The 21084-nt window shown below is 36.9% G+C and overlaps 2 protein-coding genes across 9 annotated transcripts in view; one reads left to right on the forward strand and one right to left on the reverse strand.

The window, feature by feature from the left end:
* LOC128688413 (protein abrupt) overlaps window positions 1-9526 on the forward strand; it is a 36415-nt gene extending 26889 nt beyond the window's left edge. For 3 of the 4 annotated variants that reach the window (XM_053776280.2, XM_053776279.2, XM_053776283.2), the window contains exon 6: window positions 3552-9526. In XM_053776280.2, coding sequence (XP_053632255.2) covers window positions 3552-3815 — 264 coding nt within the window. In that variant the 3' untranslated portion in view covers window positions 3816-9526. The remainder of the gene's footprint in view (window positions 1-3551) is intronic. The other variant, XM_053776284.2, reaches the window with a different exon arrangement.
* A 5216-nt stretch (window positions 9527-14742) lies between these two features.
* Prat2 (Phosphoribosylamidotransferase 2) overlaps window positions 14743-21084 on the reverse strand; it is a 79774-nt gene continuing 73432 nt past the window's right edge. For all 5 annotated transcript variants that reach the window (XM_070086820.1, XM_053776278.2, XM_053776277.2 and 2 more), the window contains one exon: window positions 14743-15871. In XM_070086820.1, the coding sequence (XP_069942921.1) occupies window positions 15732-15871 (140 nt within the window). In that variant the 3' untranslated portion in view covers window positions 14743-15731. The remainder of the gene's footprint in view (window positions 15872-21084) is intronic.

The following is a 21084-nucleotide window of genomic DNA, read 5'->3' on the forward strand; positions in this document are numbered from 1 at the left end:
GCAAGAGGAAATGCTTTGGTATAAAACTGTTTGTACTCTGTGATTGTGACAGTGGCCTGGTGTTGGATATTGTTGTATACACGGGTAGTAAAACATTGAAAGATACCAAGATGTTATTGGGTATCTCAGGTGATGTAGTGAGAAACATGATGGCACCTTATCTTGGTAAGGGGCATACATTATATACCGATAACTGGTACACAAGCCCATTACTCAGTGATTTCATGCGAGTGAACAAGACAGATGTGTGTGGCACAGTGCGTTCTAATCGTAAACATATGCCCAGGCTCAACGCAGGTGCTCGTGGTGATGACGTGCAGGTGTTTACTGCCAATGACATCATGGCATTACGGTGGCATGACAAACGAGATGTCACATTGTTGACAACCATTCACCGTAATGAAATGCAAGACAGTGGCAAAGTTGATCGAGTGACTAATGAACGTATTCGAAAACCAGTGACAGTGATTGATTATACACAAAACATGCGCTTGGTTGACAAATGTGACATGCAGATTAGTTTTGTTGACTGCGTTCGTAAGAGTTACAAGTGGTACATGAAACTTTTCTTCCATCTCATGGACATTTCAATGCTGAATGCATATAATATGTACCAAATAAAGACTGGCAACAGACCACCGTATGGTGAATTTTGTTTGTCTGTTGTCAGACAACTCATAATGAAGTACCAGGTAAGAACACCTGCTATACAACACGGTCCTCGAATTCCTCAGGATATACCCAAGCGTTTGAGGAGGGAAGGTGATCATTTCATAATACAACTTCCTTCAACTCAGAAGAAATTTGCTCAGAAGAGATGCATCGTCTGTGCACAAACAAAACGACGGCAACAAAGTCGCAAAGACACTCGGTTTATGTGTGAGGAATGTAAGGTGCCTCTGTGCATGGTGCCTTGTTTCAAGGAGTTCCACAAGCTCCAGCAGTTCTAAAACCATGTCCAGTGATTGTAAATATGTAAATATATGATAGAACATTAGTATTATACAAGATTTGTGCATGTTTATTATAATAAACAACAGTGGTAAACAATAATATGATAATAACTTTAGTGCGGTTATTGTGTTCAATACAGTGAGTTTATATATATACATTATATACAGTATTGGTCTCTCAGGCCCCAAATGTTAGTAGGAATAGAAAAAAATTGGAAAAGAAAAGAAAAAACAATAAAAACCGCAAAATAATGTAATGCGCGTATGTGGAATTCGTCGATGTTGCTGCCACCACATCATTTTCGACAAACTTCTTGGCACTGTATCTCGGTAAGTACTGATCAGAATTTTTTTTTGTCTTATTACCTTCACAAAAATATGCTCTTTAATTCTGTAAGAAAAAATATATATTTTTTTTTTTCAAAATTTCTTGGACACTGGAGCACCACTTCAGATTTTTGCCTTGGACCCTGAAGGGGTTAAATTACATTGAATAACTTTTGTTTAGTTAAATAACAATTTCATCTTTAATTTACAGATTGATCAGGTCTGAGACTGAGCTGCTAAGTACCATGTCATGAACACTCCCATAACCTAAATAACAATTTCATCTATAATTTACAGATTGATCAGGTCTGAGACTGAGCTGCTAAGTACCATGTCATGAACACTCCCATAACCTTAGATTATGATATGCACATAAAAGTTTCCTCCACCAACACACAAATAATATAGTTACACGTGCAGTCCTACAAATATGATGTGCGTTACAAAAGGTATTTAAACTAGTACTTACTGAGTAAGCAAACTGATATTGCTAGCCAGATCAGTAGCTGATTACTCCAGGTAATATAATTCAGTGACTGTTGCCACAGTTAGTTACTATATTTCACAGCAGAATTCTATGCATTTTTGCTAAAGTACTGTGTCTGCCTTATCCTTTTTTGTAATTTTGGACTCGGTGCGCTTTGCAAGCGGCTCAGCTTTAGTCTTCACGTCTCCTAATCCAACATTCCACACTGTATGTCACATTTAAAAGACAAAAATTTAATTATTTGTCGAGTCTTTGATCCTCATGGAGCTCTGGATGTTCTGAAATTCATGACCTCCCAGTCTCTTCCAGTAAGTTTATACAGGTACAGATACACAAAAATACTGTTACATAAATTGTCATACATAGCAAAATATATGTAGATTACCTAGGATAACCTCAAAAAAAAGTCCAAGTGACTTATTTCCACTGGGGTATTTGTTATATCTTATTATTTAAACCTTAACAGTTTAAAAATTCTAAGTACCTCAACTATGTGAAAAACAGTTACAATACGAGGAGGTATACTAGGAATAAGGTAAACTGAGTTATTTACATTAACATTAGAGAAAGGATCAGATCACAGTAATAGGTACGTGTATGTTATCTATACAAGAAATCATTCTCCTCCCTTTCTGTAGCTTCATTCATTAAGTACCTTCTAGCCCTCTTCCTGAACTGGCTCCTGCTATGACAGGCTTTGACATGTGCAGGCAGTCAATTGCACTCCTTTATTGCTGTACAATAAAGGGTGTTTGAAGCCTGACCACCTACTGTGGGTACTATAAAATTGTGTTTCTTTTCCCTAGTACTATACTTGCATTGATTCCCAGCCTTGACGAACTTGGCAGCAAGATTTCTGGACTCTGCTTGTGAGCAATTTTATAAATGTGATTTAAATTCAGTTGTTTTACTCTGTCTTCAACATTCAACATATCCTGTTGTTGTAATTTGTCCTGGCCTACACGCTCTCTTGATCCCAGGTCCAGGATGAATCTCAAGTAGTTACCCTTTTTTCAACTGCCTTCCAATACTCAAGAGACTGCTGAGCTGGTAATGCCATTAATATGGGTTAGTGACCAACAGGACATGTAATCACCCTCGCTTCATTGCCAGTTGTAGGAAATTGTGTTGTCTCACTTTTCGCGTCAGATTCACATGACCTCCTCATGCACCATTGTGAGAATTATCAGGTTGTATTGACAACCCAATATTTTTTATTAAATTGTATTTTTCATTAGAGTATACAGGGTGAATTTTGACCTTCATTGCTCGAACATGTTTACTCTTCCCTCTCTGGAAGTCACCTTTCATGTGGATTCTTTCCGATTATGAAACTGATTTACAACTATAATTTACCCCCTTTTGCTCTTGTACTTGCCATCAACAATGCCTCTATACTGTTAATGTCAGACACCCCTGTACTATGCAGCACTAAATGATCTGCAGTTTGTGCTCTGCATGAAGATAATTATGATTATTCTGAGGTCTTTTCATGTATTATTGAAATATGAGAGATCCAGGTTGTTTGAGAAGTTTACAGTATTTTGGTTTTAATTGCTATAGATCTCTTTTATACCTAGTCAAACACCAACACTCCTTCAGTAAGGCAGAGTTCTTGTACCAGTGTTGTTAGCATGAGATTAAACGTACTGTAGTGCACTTGCAAAATTAACTGCAGGTTTTTGCCTTAATTTTTTCGTGGAAATTTCCTCTGTTATATTTAATTAAAAAGTTTATTATTTCACTGAAATTGCATGGATTTGAATTTGTGAATTTTATTACAGATGATACAGAATAACAGTAATGAGCTGTTTCACCGCAGAAATAGATCTCCAAAATCCTTGACTCAAATGTATTCCGAAAAGAAGATGCATCGCTGTGTTCATTGCAATTATTCCACACCTTGGCACTCTGTCTTCATTAGACATTGTCGTAGACACTCTGGGGAGAAGCCATTTTCGTGTTCATTCTGCCCTTTTCGGTCTAGTCGTAAAAGTGTGGTCAATCGGCACTGCCTTAGTAAACATTCATCAGTCGCTGCTTCTTAAGTATTGTGCTACTTTATATGCAGTCACTATTGTCAGTGTCTGTCATACCCAAGATTATGAACCCATTTACCATGTTTGTAAAAATAGTATTGATAACTGTGGTCCTGTGAAATCTTAAGTCGTTCCGGTGATTTTTTGTGCTAATATTTTTATTGTAATATACATACGTATCTGTATTTATTGGTGATAGAGGTTATAGAGATAAATCTTAAGTTATTCTCTATGTATAATTGATGCTTAATTTTTTTCTTTTCCAAAGAAAGTTTTGTGTAACAAAACTTTTGGTATAGAACAATTTATTTTATTTTTTATCATTTAGTCAAGTTAATTCAAATTGTTTAAATGTTTGTATTTTGATATGATGTACTGTACAGTCATCTACCCATTATCTGAAATTAGCAGGACTTGAGGTGGGTCATATAACTTGCAAGTTTGGAAACTGGGATTTTTTTATTTTTCCCTTCTCAGATGGAGGGCTTTCACTATGGCTTGTACAGATGCGACGTGCACACGCACACACGCGCGCACACACACATGCGAGCGCGCATACACACACACAGGCTCTGAGCCCACTGTATGGGGGTGTCCAGTAGTGTCATCGATGCAGTGGACACCATCTGCTGCATCACGTATACGGGAGGTGTTCAGTAGTCCCATCAATATAGAGGACCAGGTCCGCTGCATCACGTTTGTCCAGTACAGGCCTGAGTAGCTACGTCCAGGACCTGCCTGTTTTCGTTCTTCCAGGGTAAGCAGAGCCCTGTAGTCATTTCATCTTCAGTGTTCCTGGATTTTCAAATTTTATCACCACTTTACTAACGTTTGACATACGGCATTATTAACAATGGCCTGTAAGGCAACAAGAGTGTGAATCTGAGTTCTAAGCAGGAACCTGAACTGATAAAGGAGGCAGAGTTTGGTGTGTTGGTGATATTCATAAAAGCAAGGATAAACTTTCACCATACATTCTTAAGTTTAGTGTAGAGGCTAGCAAAAAAGGTTCATCAGCTGGTTCTAGCAAGCATATGAAAATGGCCCAAGATACATTGCTGGTGTATGTCTACCCATATGTTTCTCGCACCACAAACAATATTACTCCTGGAGCCTAACAGCTACTCTGACTTGGTAAAAGTTATTCCGAGTTTCAATTTAACGAGGAATTGATGTAGTTTAGGCTCACCTTTATACTAGGAAAGCTAAAAAAAAAACTTACTGTATTGTACTTTTAACTCGTATTTCCAGGTAACTTACTGTACTATGTTACGGTTTACTCTTAGTGATGCAGCAGACTAAATCTGCTCCATGGAGCATTTGTACATGTCTAGTAGTGTCATCAATACAAAGGACCTAGTCCTCTGCATCAGACAGTTCAGTGCAGTTTAAGTGGACAACCCCGTTCTGCACATTAATCCATCACTCTGAGACTTCACTGTATTTTACACTGAAAAGATAAATAACATCAGACCTTAATTTGATTTAAGCTCAGATATGTATGTATTTAAAAACCTACTAAATATGAATGATGAGAAACATCAATAACTGCACTCCCAAATAAACAAGTTTTCTATAAAATATGAAAATATTTAAATTTAATTATACTGTTTTAGTATTCTGCAGTTTGTATATTTGGAAAAGAAACAGTTAAAGTTTCTTCTAATTGTTAAAATAATTAAGAGAACAGTCTAGCATTTTATATAATATCTTCAATGCCTTGGACACCACTGAGTTTATGTCAGGCTGGGCATTAAGTTCTTTAGTATGAAAAGCAAACTGGTTAACAATTTTTTTTTTTTTTTAATTCAAGTCTGTAAGCTGAGGCTTGCATTGTCAGGTACTGCCCTGAACTAAAGTTTTTGCTGCAGTCAAATAATGTTTGCAGAGATTTACGTTCAGATAATAAACTAATGTCTGTGTTATGGCTGCTGCAAATTTATTTAACACTCAAACTGTATACATTTGTCAGTAGAGCACAATATCCTGATGCAGGGCTTAATTCTATTATCTGCACATTAAAAAGTGTCCTGGGACCCATTATTATTTTTGCAATGGATCCTTGACAGCAGTGTCACTCAGTGGTCTTGCAATTAAATTCTGTTCTAATATGTACAACACTAAATCCTTTTCCATTGGCATCTTGCATTGACCACTTTCAACACACTGATTCCAACAAGTGAGCTTTCCTTGTATTGCTATTTGCAATATACAGTAGACTCAATTTGTACACCTGTAACTATTTAAATTTTGTGTCCAAAACATTAAATTGCACACTAAAAAACTCAGATGTGTGACGAGATACTTTCCCTCTGCACCTGGGGCATCACTTGTTGGTGTAAACACCCACAAAAGTGGTCAGTTGCCTTCTGGAGGCATCTTTGACAGTAATCTCTTGTGTTTATCTCTCCATTTTAAATCTTTTCATCACTCCATCTTGTCTCTGGACATTAACCATGACACCCTAAAGTAATTCTAGTGATATTGGAGGGATTAAGATGAGAAGTAAATGATACTGATGATTTCTAATTAAATTTAGGTATATATGCTGTGAGGTATGCAGTGGTGAGTCATGCACAAGACTAATAACCCATAATTCTACATTCCCATGCCTTTAACAGTTGTTTTCCCACTCTAGGTATATTTATACAATTATTGAATATGTTGGTGATTAGTTAACTTTATTGAACAAGAAAGGTACGTGTGAAGTTATGATGTAGTGCCAAGGAAATTTTCCTGATAAGGTTGTGGGCCAGGAGGGCTACATCAACCACCTCTACACACTTCCCTAGCAACAAAATTAAGGACAAAGAACACGGAACTGAAAGTGAGAACAAATCTAAACACTTTTGCTTGTTTTACATAAGAAAGTTGTATATTGAAGCTTTGAGAGTGCATCAGCTGATTACAGGACAAAGGAAAATTTTCTGGCCAGGTTTGTAGCCCAGAAGGACTACATCACCTATTCCTACACACTTTTGTAGCAACAAACAAGAGATTATTATTATAATCAAAACCAAGCACGAGAAAAAGTAATTTAATGTAGGATAAAACTCTTTCTTGTCACTTTTTAAGCTTATAGTTTCACCACATGACACTGTTGTTTAAAATAATATTTATGGTTGTGGTGGTTTTGAGGACCATCACCCTCACACCATGTTGAGCCTTGCTTCCCAGTTTCTGTGGCAGGAATACACACTGAAATGAGTCAGCAACTCTTTCAGTCCCTCTCCAGTGCTTAGAAATGACAGGTAATGATTTAATGTCATTGTGACAGTAGCTGATACACTACCCTTGTTTGAATATCTTCATCAGAATTTAAGGTAACCTTTTTTAGCTATGTGTAAAATCACATCAAAATTATTGGGTTATCCTAGTTAAAAGTTACATGTATTTTTTCTCTCTCATGGCATGTTTCTAGATAAGCAATGGCATTATATTTTTATTATTTAATAAGAAATTTAACCCTTAAACTGTCCAAATGTAGATCTACGTTCACGTGCGTAGTGCTCTGACCTTGATTTTCCCCATTTGAAAGCATGTAAAAAAAAAAAACGTAGATCTACGTTCGGAGCCCCCCCACACGTGGACGTAGATCTACTTTTGGACAGTTTAAGGGTTAAGCAAAAATGTTTGGTATTTTGGGAGATGTCAAAAATGCAATACTATTTTTCATGTGTTATTCACACCAAATTGCAATTTCATAAGTACCCGGTAGTGCCAATTTCAAGATCTTAACCTGTGCAATTTATGAGAGTCCACTGTAATTACACCTTATATTTTGTGGAAATTTATTCTAGATTATTATTACAAAGTGCTAAACCCACAAAGGTAATTTATTCTAGAAGAGTAAAATGGTAATTTTATTCATGGAAAATAACATTATTAAAGACCAATATATTTATGAAAATATGAGATTTCAGTTATAATAAAGCAAAATTATACAGCAATCCTCTTGCCACCTTTTCTTCAGCTTGACCATTTATCAATGCTGAGTGACCCACATAGGTTTAGCACTTTACATTCAGTCATAACCATGATTAAGCCACCATATACATAATTTATTTTATTCAATATATATTGGGGTTTTATACCAAAATACTATAAAGAACTGGCACAAACTATCACAGTAGCTGTCTCAACACATTCAGTTCCTTTCCAACCATTTTACAGTAATGTTCCTTCTTTTAGGACACTGAAGTGGACCTTGGTTTATAAGTCTTTATAAAATTATTTCAAGGCTTACTTTTCGTTAAACCTAAAACAAACTGCAGCGAGCATGATAGAGACTTACGGTGTCTGTGCCTAGCATAGGACTGATTGTATATTATAATATTTCATTAGAATAATTTATTTTTTCTTGGTAGGTTTATGCTTTTGAAGTGTCTAGACACTAGTATGGTGGAGCCTCAACTTACAAATTTAATCTGTTCCGTGACCTAGCTCATAACTCGGTTTGCTCGTATATATCAAATAAATTTTCCTCGTTTAAATTAACTGAAATACCATTAATCCGTTCCAGCTGAATTCCTGCTCTCGGAAAGCAGGACAGAATACTTCAATATAATGCTAATATCAACTCTACGGCTTACTTATCTATCACATTTGATCTAATATGACATAATAAACAATAAAAATAACAAACATGATACATACTACTCTAGAATGAATAAAATATGCCATTGTGTGATTAGTGGTGGCGGCCATTGCCGCTCCCACACTGACCATATCTTTCCATGCTTCCCCTTCTGGAAATGGAGTGTTTGTGAGGCTAACTGCACTAGATCACTAGTTTCATAAGGAAAACACAAACAATGTATTTATAATTAAGAAATATTGTATAAAAACATAATAGAGAATGTTCCCTAAATTAATAATAATACAGTGGACCCTCCTTTTTCGTCGATCTCCGTTATCGCTGACTTCCGTTTTTGCCAAGTTTTTTCATCAAAATATTGGTTCCGTTTTCATCAAATTCCTCAGTTTTTGTCGATGGTATAGAACCTGTCCAGTGCCCAGCGCGCACAGCCACCTCCCACACTCATTCTCAGGCAGTGTCGTGTAGTTTCTCGGTAAGTGAACATATCCTGCGAGGTCATACGAAACATTTTTGGCACTTGTTTATTGTGTGTGACTGCTAAATAAGCATGGTCCCAAAGAAAGCTCCTAGTGCCAGTCCTTTGATAAAGAAAGTGAGGAACACCGTAGAAATGAAAAAAGAAATCTTTTAAAAATATGATAGTGGCATACGCACTGCCGACCTCGGCAGGATGTACAGGAAGGGGCCATCAACTATCAGCTCCATTGTAGTGAAGAGAAAAGAAATCATGGAAGCTGATGTTGTGAAAGGGGTGAATGCGATAACAAAACAGAGGTCCCAAACAATTGAAGATGTGGAGAAATTGCTGTTGGTGTGGATCAAAGAGAAACAGTTAGCGGGAGATAGTGCTGTGCAGTCAATAATTTGTGAAAAGGCAAGGCAGTTGCATGATGATCTCAAAGAAAATGCCTGCAACATGTGCTGATGTTGGTGAATTTAAGGCCAGCAAAGGTTGTTTCAAAAAATTCAAGAAGCGAAGTGGTATACACAGTGTTGTAAGGCATGGTGAGGGTGCCACTTCAGACAAACATACGGCTGAAAAATTCATGCGAGAATTCAGAGACTATGTAGAGGCTGAAAAATTCCAACCCCAACAAGTGTTCAATAGTGACGAGATAGGCCTGTTTTGGAAGAAAATGCCAAAGAGGACCTACATCACGCAGGAGGAAAAGGCACACCCAGGACACAAGCCTATGAAAGACAGTCTAACTCTTGTTGTGTGGTAATGCGAGTGGGGATTTCAAAGTGAAGCCTTTACTGGTGTATCACTCTGAAAATCCCAGTGTGTTCAAGAAAAAACAGTGTCGTCAAGAGTAAATTGTGTGTGATGTGGAAGGCTAACAGTAGGGCATAGGTCACGAGGGAAATTTTCCTGGAATGGTTCAATGAAGTGTTTGGCCTGAGTGTGAAGAAATACCTCCTGGATAATAAATTGCCACTCCAGTGCCTCCTGTTAATGGACAATGCTCCTGCTCATCCTCCAGACTTGGAAGACCAATTGTCAAAGGAATTCAGTTTTGTAACAGTGAAGTTCTTGCCTCCTAATACCACTCCTCTCATCCAGCCCATGGACCAGCAGATCATTGCAAACTTCAAAAAACTGTACACCAAAGCAATGTTTCAAAGGTGCTCTGACAACCTCGGAATGTGAATTGACCCTGAGAGAGTTCTGGAGGGATCGCTTCAATATCTTCCAATGCATAAGCCTTATAGATAAGGCTTGGCAAGGAGTGACTTCCAGGGCAATGAACTCTGCTTGGAGAAATTTGTTGCCAGATTGTATCCTCAACAAAGATTTTGGACCCTGACAACCCTATGCCAGTTATGCAATCAATTGTAGCATTGGGGAATTCCATGGTGTTGGATGTGAGTGGCCAGGATGTGGAAGAGTTGGCGGAGGACCACAATCAAGAGCTAACCACTGATAAGCTGCAAGAGCTTCATCTGCAGCAGCAACAGACCACAGCTCAGGAAATTGCTTCAGAGGAGGAGGAAGAGAGATTGAAGAAGGTGCCTTCTTCAGAGATTAAGGAGATTTGAGCAATGTGGAGTAGGGTGCATTCATTTGTGGAGGAACATCACCCTGAGAAAGCTGTTGCAATCTGTGCTGGTGACTTTTACAATGACAATGCCATGTCCCATTTTAGGCAAATCTTAAAGAGACGCCAGAAACAGACCTATCTGGATGGATATTTTGTGCGACAGGTCCAGTGACTCTCAAGCTGGTCCTAATGGCATTAAAAAACAAAGAAGGGAAGTGACCCCGGATAAGGACTTGGTACCTCGAGTCCTTATGGAGGGGGATTCCCCTCCCAAAGAATAACCTCTCTTCCCTCTCCCCTCCTCCCTGTCTTCCATCCACCAACAACAGTCTTCAATAACAGTAAGTGTCATGTTGAATGTTCATTCTTTTGTGCATGTAAATCTATCTTACAGGTAAAAAATTTTTTGGTTAATATTTCTGGGTGCCTGGAATGGATTAATTGGATTTACATTATTTCTTATGGGGAAAATGGCTTCAGTTTTCGCCGGTCTCTCTGGAACGGATTAAACATGAAAACCAAGGGTCCATTGTAGCAATAATAATAATAAGCAAGCTTCAGTTCCCTAAATTAATAATAATAATTATTATAATAATAATAATAATATTAACGAGAAGCTTCAGAACGCCGCCAACTCGGTGCACTGTTTAGTCAGACGACTCCAAATAATTGCACATTAGTTGATATTAATAGCAGTAGTTTAACAATTTTATTCCTCAAAGAATAGATTACGTGTAATGTGAATTTAGACCTTAGATTGGATGAAGGTATGTCCTGTGAAGCCCATAATATGCACAGCATTTTGGGCAATTAATTTTTGTTTTAAGATACACATAATATCTAGTTACTGTACAATATTTTAGTGAACAAACTTGTTATATTGGTAGTTTATAAAAAGTAGTGGTGTTGGTTTCATTAAAAATACAGTACTTGGACAAAACTTGCACAAGTGGATTAAAATTTATGAACTGTTGGAACAGTAAGGGTATCGATGCCGCAAATGAGTGCTCTTAGCTTATAAAGCGATGATCATTTTTCCAAACAGCCAAGTGTACATTTAAGTGTGACTCCTCAAAAATCTTTCTGAGCATCACAAAATTAATGCATTCATTGACGTATATAAGAAAATATTAAATTTAGGTTGACCTAAGATAGGTTTGGTTTGCTTATGCTAAATTACATTAATTTCACCAAGCTTAGACAAAGTTGGTAAATTAATTTTAGTTCAAAATTCAAAACATGTATGCTCCATCATGTTAATTCACTAAACATACCTAGCAAAATATGAGACATTTGGAAGAATTATTTTTGAGGCAGTTTGCTTATTTGATCAACTTAAAAATAAGCATGACAGAAGTATCACTGTGTGCTTTACTTACCTGTCTTGACTATATTCTGGAAAGTTTGTGTGCAAACAACTTTACAGGGAAATACAATCAAGCTGGAATGTTGATTTTTTTTATACAAAACTAATGTAGTGTACTGTATGTATGTGTGTGTATATAATGATAATGTGAGTAGTTATGAAAGCGCTTGGAATTTCATTATTCTTTCACAGTGGTTGTTTTGCATATTCTGAAATCACCTGTTTACTGTGATCTTATTGCGCGCGCGCATGCATGCATGCATGCATGCATGCATATGCCTATGGGTGAAGCGGCCAGCCACAGGGAGACCCAGAAGATCCGCAAATATGAAGACCTTCCCCCTTGCTATAACTTCATCCCAATAGGGTCGGAGACCCTTGGAGCATGGGGCAAGTGTGCTCTAAAGTTCCTCAAAGAGCTGGGTGAAAAGCTCATCATAGAAACCAAGGACCACAGGGCGACCAGCTTCCTCTTTCAGAGACTCAGTGTTGCAATCCAGAGAGGAAATGCCTGCAGCATTCTGGGCACGCAGCCCACTGCTGGGGATTATTATTATAATCAAAAAGAAGCGCTAAGCCACAAGGGCTATACAGCACTGCCCACCGCCGGGGAGCTGGACGAAGTATTCGAGATGTACCTCTGAGTTACCTATGTTGTTTTACTTTCTGCTGTATCTTTGTGATAACAAGTCAGCCATTTCCCACCGAGGCAGGGTGACCCAAAAAGAAAATACTTTCATCATCATTCAACACTTTCACCTCACTCATACATAATCACTGTTTTTGTAGAGGTGCCCAGAACACAACAGTTTAGAAGCATATACTGTACATATAAAGATACACAACATATCCCTCCAAGCTGCCAATATCCCAAACCCCTCCTTTAAAGTGCAGTCATTGTACTTCCCATTTGCAGTACTCAAGTCCAGCTATATATATATATATATACACACACCTACCGTGTTTTTTATGCCAAATTTCTGGGAAATAAACAACTATTTGTGTTGTACACAGTGTTTATCCTAAACCTTACAGTATAAAATACAGTACTAACAGCATAAAAAGTAAAGTAAAACATGAAATACCAAAATAAAACAATAAAATAAAGTCATTACAAAAATGTTTTGTTGATATTCAGTAGTAAAGTTCGACTTACGACCGGTTTCTCGGAACCGAACTCGGTCGTAAGTCGGATGGTAGGTAGGTGTGTATATATATATATATATATATATATATATACATACATACATACATACATATATATACATGTATATCGGTGGGAGAAAGCCAACTTGTTGAAGAAAAAAAAATTATAAAATTATTTAACTGTTTTTACAGTGGGATTTTCATTATACCATTTTATTTTTAGTATAAATTTTAAGACTGAGATGGTACAGTAATTTTAAAACTATCTCATCTTCAGTATTACATTGTGTTTTTATTTACAATGAGTGACTATCATTGTTTGATTATATGCAGCAAACAGTACCTAATATACTATCTGTAGTTTGTGAACTGCTTACCACATGGGTTTGGCATGTTGAGGATATACTACTGCAAACTGTTTCATGCATTTATACACGAATATTTTGGTACAGAGCACATATCCTCAACACTACATTTGATCATCCAGATAATATATCTGTCCATGGACTATCACAAGCAACCAGCTCAGATGCATAACAGTATGCACTTTCCTACTGACAAATGCAAGTATGCTGGCTGCGACTCGCAAAATCGTATAAACGCGATTCCAAACAAATTGCAAAATGGGTGGGGCTCAAGCCTATGACAAGAGAGTTGTAAAACTCACAGGCCAATGTGCTATCCACTGGTCCATAGAATATAGTTGGATATATCTTATTAGGCTGGTATAGTCCAGTGGAGACCACACTGGCCTGTAACTTTTATGGCTTGCCTATTGTGTGATTAAATATGTTGGCTGTTCTCTCCTTGTAGTCAGGAAGGGTTTTATTCATATCATAACACCAAGATTGGTAACCATGGCTTCCCTGCTTATTTAATTATTTTCCTTTTTATACCAATATTTTGTGAATTTCTTAATTTTATAATTTAACACTAAAATATATTTTTATCAAGTTACAGTATTGTTTTAAATGACTGTGGGTAATGCAGGTTTTAGAATAAAGGTCTGAAATTTTCTCTCCCCCTCCATCCACAAGTCTATAGCAGATGCAAAAACTAACTGTATATACCACCTTGCATATATTAGTGTAGTGTACCAAGTGAGAAAAGTGAATAAAGAACTTGGAGACTTGTTTCAAAATACTAGCACTGAGTAACAGCTAGGTGCCACTTGACTCTTGGTCTACTCTGTTCTCGGTAATTTCATTCCCTACATGAAAGTCTTAAAAACATGAAATATTTATTTTAATCACTTTAAAACATAAAAATTTATAACATTTTATTTGAACTATTTTTTAAAGCATTAAAACTATCATATATACTTAGGTTGAGTTACATTACGTTAGATTGGCTTAAGTCATTTTAGGATAGATTTCAAAACTATTCGAATTCAACTGCTTTATATAGGAAGTAAAATTACTAGGAGTTTAAATGCCAGGAGTGAAATTACCTAGACTGATAGTACATCTGCTGTAAACTTGATTGACACTGCCAGTGATGTTATAGGTACTGTAACATACACAGGATCAAGACAGCACTAATCTAAAGAATAATTTTTTTGTTTTCTGTGTAACTATTATTGTTGTAATGCAACTGATTTCCTGGAGAGTACAGATTTAAATTTTTTCACAAAACAATATTTATTTACTTATATATGACCTATTAAGTAAAATGGTTTATTGAGCCAACTGTTATTCTTAGTCCTACTACTGGGTAACCTGGGATATTCCTAGTTGCTTTTGAGTGAAGGTGAGTGAGAATCAAGGTGACTGAGATTCAAGGTTAGTGACAGTGAGTAAGTTTATTTTAAATACAGTAAACCCTCACTAATTGCAGGATATTTACCTGTGGGTCTGGATCTCTTGTAAAACGAGAGGACCCAGGATACATCATATAACTTATTGCTGAAGGCAGTTTGCTCCAAGTAGAATACAGTCTCAATAACGCTTTAACTCTTCCCTTGGACACTCCCAAATGTATACACCCTTCTTAACTAATCTTATTCCATTAAATTTCTGCTTTCATGCTGTCACACCATTTTCTAACTTCGTAATTCTGTAGTTAGGAATAAACTTAATCTTAACAGAAAAAAACACAGTTAAATTTTGCAGTAGTATGAAATTCTGGCTTAAATTGAACCTCATAATGGTAAAATACTAACAGAGATAACGAATAAATGTCATGGTAACGTGGCTGGAATAGTTCACCTTTTCTCTTGACCTGTCTTACGTTCTTCCTTTGTCTTTCACCTTTTTCTTTCCTAGCAGAGCCAGTAGTCCTACTGCAGTGCTACTCTCTTCTTTTATTCTTATGTACCATTACGTATTACCAACATTGCTACTACATGCTGCTGCCACTTCCTACTCTTCCTCCTCTAGAAATGCTTCTCCCACTCCTTTTCCCTCCATTTCCCCAGTCCATCTTCTGATCTCTGATGTTTCTCACTCTGCAATGACTTGACAATGGTCTAGATGGCCCAAAACATAGTAAACTATGGTGAAAAATTGTTAAGTTCATCCTGCTTAAGTACACATTCAAGAATGTGCTCATATATAACACTCGTTTAGAGGCAGATATTATGTATGTCATGAACTAAGGACAATATAAAATTGGAAATTCATGTACCTACTATTTGATATCCATCAATTATATACAAAATACATAAAGTTAGCAGAAAAACAGAACTTTCATTAAAAAAATCAATTCTACAGCTAGTTAAAAGTCATCAGCAGTAACAAACATATATTATAAATTTACGCCCATGATTGGTGCTACCATTCAAGGTGCACAGGATACTTTCCATCAAGACAAGCGGTACAATGGCCTGATGGTGTACACGTTTTACTAACCACACCGTCCTTCACTGCCTTCACCAGACCATCAATACTTAGGTATGCCAAGCTATCTGCTCCTGAAAACATAACAATAAAATAAAACATCTGCATTTAATATTGCAATTACAGTATAATGTGTAACATTATTTCATGTAGTCTTGTTTACATGAAGCACTAAACCTGTGGGAGTCATTCAGCCCAAAGCAAGGAGCCTCAAACTTCTGTCTGCTAATCACAGAGACCCATCAAAGGAGGTTCCTTGATGCTGGTGAGGGGCTCTTGATCTAGGGAATTGGATCTGTGCTCTAGTTCCCTGAATTAAGCCTGAATGCCTTCCTTCCCTCCCCCCCCCCAGGTGTTGTATAATCCCTACGAGTTTAGCATTTCCCCATAATAATAATAATGATAATAATTTATTTATTTATTTATTTATTTGTCTTTGCAAATAGTACATTGAGATTATGTATTTACAATAATGGGTTGCAATGCAAAGAGAGCCTCTATTATGCTTAGGCATTATGGGCCGACTTAACATTATTGGCTTACAGACTACTTAACACTAAGAATTATATCATAGTTGTACAGTAGATTATTAATTATATCAATAGTTGTACAGTGGATTATTAATTATATGTGAATCTAATTTATATATGACAAAAGATATATTCATATATTCAAAAATGCTTTTTGTGAAACAATGATTCAATTATATTCCTGTCAACAATGGATAAAAGGTTCAAAAGTAATTGTTGAAATTGTGATATGGGAATATGTATTGAGTATGTGAGTACTGAGCATTTAGTCTAGGGTGATTAAGTGGCTTTTGAGAAGAGTCTTAAATTGATTTTCAGACTGGGTTACTTTAGTATCTTCTGGTAATGAATTCCATATTTTGGGGCCCTTTATGTGCATAGAGTTTTTGCACGGTGTGATATGGACATAGGGTACATCAAAAAGAAATCTGTCTCGTGTTATGGTCATGTGTCCTGTTAAGGTTGGTGAGGAGAAGTTTGAGTGGAGGGTTTATATTTGCATGTATTGTTCTGTGTATGTAGTAGGCACATGAATAAGTATGGATGTTCTTAATGGTGAGCAGATTTAGACTTGAAAATTGGTGGAGTATGCTGTCGGGAGTGGGAATTTGTTATCATTCTGACTGCTGCCTTTTGCTGAGTTATTAAAGGTCTTAGGTGATTTAATGCTGTTGATCCCCATGCACAAATTCCATATGTGAGATAAGGGTATATGAGTGAATGGTACAGTGCCAGGAGAGCTGATTGTGGAACGCAGTACTGTATCTTTGATGGTATGCCTACAGTCTTAGAGATTTTCTTGGTGATTTGTTGTATATGTGTCTGGAACTTAAGGCTACTGTCAAAATGGATACCTAGGAATTTTCCCTCTGCAAGTCTTGTGACTGGTGATCTGTTTAGCATTATGTTAAGTGGGACATTTGCAGCTTTGTTTCCAAACTGAATGAAATAGGTTTTATCAGTATTCAGGGTAAGTTTATTAGTTGTCATCCAGGCAGATATTTTCTGCAATTCGGCATTGACAGTGTTGGCGAGTATGACTGGGTTTGGGTGGGAGAAAACATATGTAGTGTTATCTGCAAATAATATGGGTTTGAGTAGCTGTGATGCATTCAGTAGATCATTGATGTAGATGAGAAACAGGAGTGGTTCAAGGACAGTTCCCTGTGGGACTCCTACTGTGATTGGTTGGACGGAAGAGTTTGCACCATTTGCGTACACATATTGAATTCTGCTACTAAGGTGTGACTTTAGGGATGATCTGAGTGCCGGCGCGTGGACCAAAAAAAAAAATCGAAAAATATTAAAATTGAGTTATTGTTACCAAAAAAATAGCTGAACTTTCTGGCTACACTCTGGTATAATTATTATCCTTGTACGATGTTTCTAAAAGGAATTACAGCCATTTATAACAGGCATGGTGACAGCGCCTTGCCTCACATTGCGTAACAAGCGCTGACGTGGCATTGTTTATGTTTTTCCCCCCCGTGTTATTTTTATCGTTTTCTTATATCTTTATGTCTAATATAATACAAATTCACCATCTGAGATCATGGCAGAGTGGGCAGAGATAATATGATCAAGTAACCAATCAGGTACCCTGGGTATATTGCATAAAATGGCAGACACCTCCAGCCAACAAAATATTCCATACCCACGCTAATATCAATTATAAGGCTTATTTATCTATCACAATTGATCTATTATGACATAATGCAATATAATAATAGCATATAAACATAAAAAGCACACCTTAAAAAATAATATATAGCATAATATGATGCCCGAGAGGAAAAAATTTCTATCAATATATTCCCTGAAGGTGAAGAAAGGGTCCGTTCTCTCATATGTAATGAGAGAAAACGGATTTACAATGGTTAACTGTAATGAACACTCATAGGTCACGGAAAAAGTGTAAAATAAAGCGAATTTTTCGGGGAAAAAAAATATTTCCCGGGCACCTGGGGTGCTGCGCGCTTCGACCTATATCTCGAAAGTAAGTTATTTACCTATTTAGGGCCAATCCATCTTTATTTATGATTGAATTGACTTGATTTTCACAACAAACATAGAAAAATGATTGCTTTACAAGGTAAAGTGTTCCTTTCTGAACTATCCCAAATATTTTTAGATTTATGTGGGCAACAAGACCGACATCTTCCAATATGTCAAAAAAGTTATGAAACTTTATTTTTTTTTAGCATGAAGATAAGGTTTATTTTAGAATTGGTACACGTACATTGATGGAATTAGAGGTGTTCTATCAGCAGCAAGTGTCAAAACCACTTTTCCAAGTACCACTGAGTACAGCTCCACTGCCAAATGCAATTTCTTGTAAATTTTGCATATTTCATTTCCTTTTTGGCCGATATGTTTGAAACTTCAGCACAGGATACTCGATATAAGCTTCTAATAGTACACCAAAAATGAATGTAATCGGTTGAAAAATAAAGAAGTTGATATGTTTCAATCAGATCCTCCCTTTAGGTAGTTGAGGGAGTAGCCTCTGATACCATAGTGTGTTAATTTAGAGTACAGCAGTTCATGGTCGATTATATGAAAAGCTTTACGTAAATCAACGAAAATGCCCAGAGGGACTTCTTTCTTATCAAGTGCGGTATATATTAGTTTTAGCATGTGTATGATAGCATCATTTGTGCTTTTATTATTCCTGAATCCAAACTGACAAGGGTTTAATATGTTGTGTGAGACTAGGTAGGAATAGATCCATCTATGAATTAATTTTTAAAAGATTTTAGAGAGCAGTGGTAAGTTAGATATTAGTCTCTAGTTATTCAAGTCAGCTTGGTCACCACCTTTATGGATCGGAGTGACCCTCGCTATTTTGAGGATTGTTGGGAAAGTAGATGATTCAGTGGATTTGTTAAAGAGTGTTGCAATAATTGGTGACAATACTTGAGAAGCTTTTTTGTACATAAAAGCAGGCAAGTTGTTTATGTCTCCTGCCTTGTTTTTAAGGGTGTTTTTGATGAGTGAGACTTCTGGTCGGTTGGTTGGAGCTAGGAATGGCGTATTTGGGTAGGGCGAGGGGCTTGGACTTCCAGCAAGCGTGCGTGAGCGTGTTAGATAGGAGTGAATGGAGACGAATGGTACTTGGGACCTGACGATCTGTTGGAGTGTGAGCAGGGTAATACGTATTTAGTGAAGGGATTCAGGGAAACCGGTTATTTTCATATAGTTGGACTTGAGTCCTGGAAATGGGAAGTACAATGCCTGCACTTTAAATAAGGAGGGGTTTGGGATATTGGCAGTTTGGAGGGATATGTTGTGTATCTTTATACGTATATGCTTCTAAACTGTTGTATTCTGAGCACCTCTGCAAAAACAGTGATAATGTGTGAGTGTGGTGAAAGTGTTGAATGATGATGAAAGTATTTTCTTTTTGGGGATTTTCTTTCTTTTTATGGGTCACTCTGCCTCGGTGGGAGACGGCCGACTTGTCGGGGGGTGGGGGGGGTAACCTATGAGGTAGTCTGATGACGGGTGTTTGAGCCTGGTATTTTGTTCGCTAGATTTTTTCCTAAGGTGGAGAAGAAAACATTGAGTCTGTTTGCTGTTTCAGTTGGTGTGAGTAGGGGTTCGTCTGATTTTGTTAATTTGTTTTGTTTTGTTTTTGGCTAACTTTTTAGTTCCAAGAATTTCAGATACAGTTTTCCAGGTCTTTTTCATATCACCTTTGATGTTATGTACAGGTCTCCCTCAACTTTCGCGGGGGTTAGGGGATCAAGAGCCCCGTGAATGTTGAAAAATCGCGAATGTTTGGTGCCCCAATATATTGCAGGGAAATATAATAAAATAATAAAATGAAATAATCTATGTATATACATGTATATACGTACATGCTCCTCCCACTCATATATTTGTCCAATCTCTTTTTAAAGCTACCCAAGGTCCTATCAAAGCTAAAACCTTGGGTAGCTTCACATTTAGGTTGGATAAATACACAAGTGAGAGGTGGTTGGATTTGAATGGGTCTTGCATGCGAGTAAATAGAATGTTCAAAGCTTATTGCTTGGGTAGCATTTTTTCTGTTATTGGGCTGGATTTGTGAAGGACCTGAATAGTATGGGCCAACAGGTATACTGCAGTGTTCCTCCTCTCTTATGTTCTCATGAACAATCATAAAATACGTACCTGAGAACATTGTAAAATATTGTACTGCCTCCACCACTGCCTCGTATTTTTATATAATTTCTTTCTTCAATTCTTTCGTGCTTCTCAGTTTCTTTACCAAAATTTATTTGGGCCCATGGTTAATTATGTAGCAGTCACAGTCAATTAACAAGTACCAAACACAATGAATTATTGTGAAATGTTTGGAAGAGCGCAGAGGATAATACTCACTCCAGCATAAACAAAGCCATACTGACTGACGATGCCTCTACCACCCACTGCTTCAACCCTCGTATTTATTATTATTATTATTATTATTGTTATTATTATTATTATTAGCAGTCATGAATGAGTTGACATTATTTATACTGTAGTTTAATAAATAATGAACAAACAAAACACTCACCACTCGTAAGGCAGACGAACTCTGATGACTTGTGATGATTAAAAAAATTTAAATTATAATTCTTTATTTCTCTATTGATATTACATGCAGTTGCTGATGACAGTTGAATGGAGATGATTATATGGAGTGTAACTGCATGGCATGAGACATACTTTCACCACCACACAAACAGCAATGACCGACTCGCACAGTGGCTGGAGACTGACTGACTGAGTGA

The sequence above is a fragment of the Cherax quadricarinatus genome, chromosome 19 (genome assembly GCF_038502225.1).
Source record: "Cherax quadricarinatus isolate ZL_2023a chromosome 19, ASM3850222v1, whole genome shotgun sequence".
In the NCBI taxonomy this organism is placed as follows: domain Eukaryota; kingdom Metazoa; phylum Arthropoda; class Malacostraca; order Decapoda; family Parastacidae; genus Cherax; species Cherax quadricarinatus.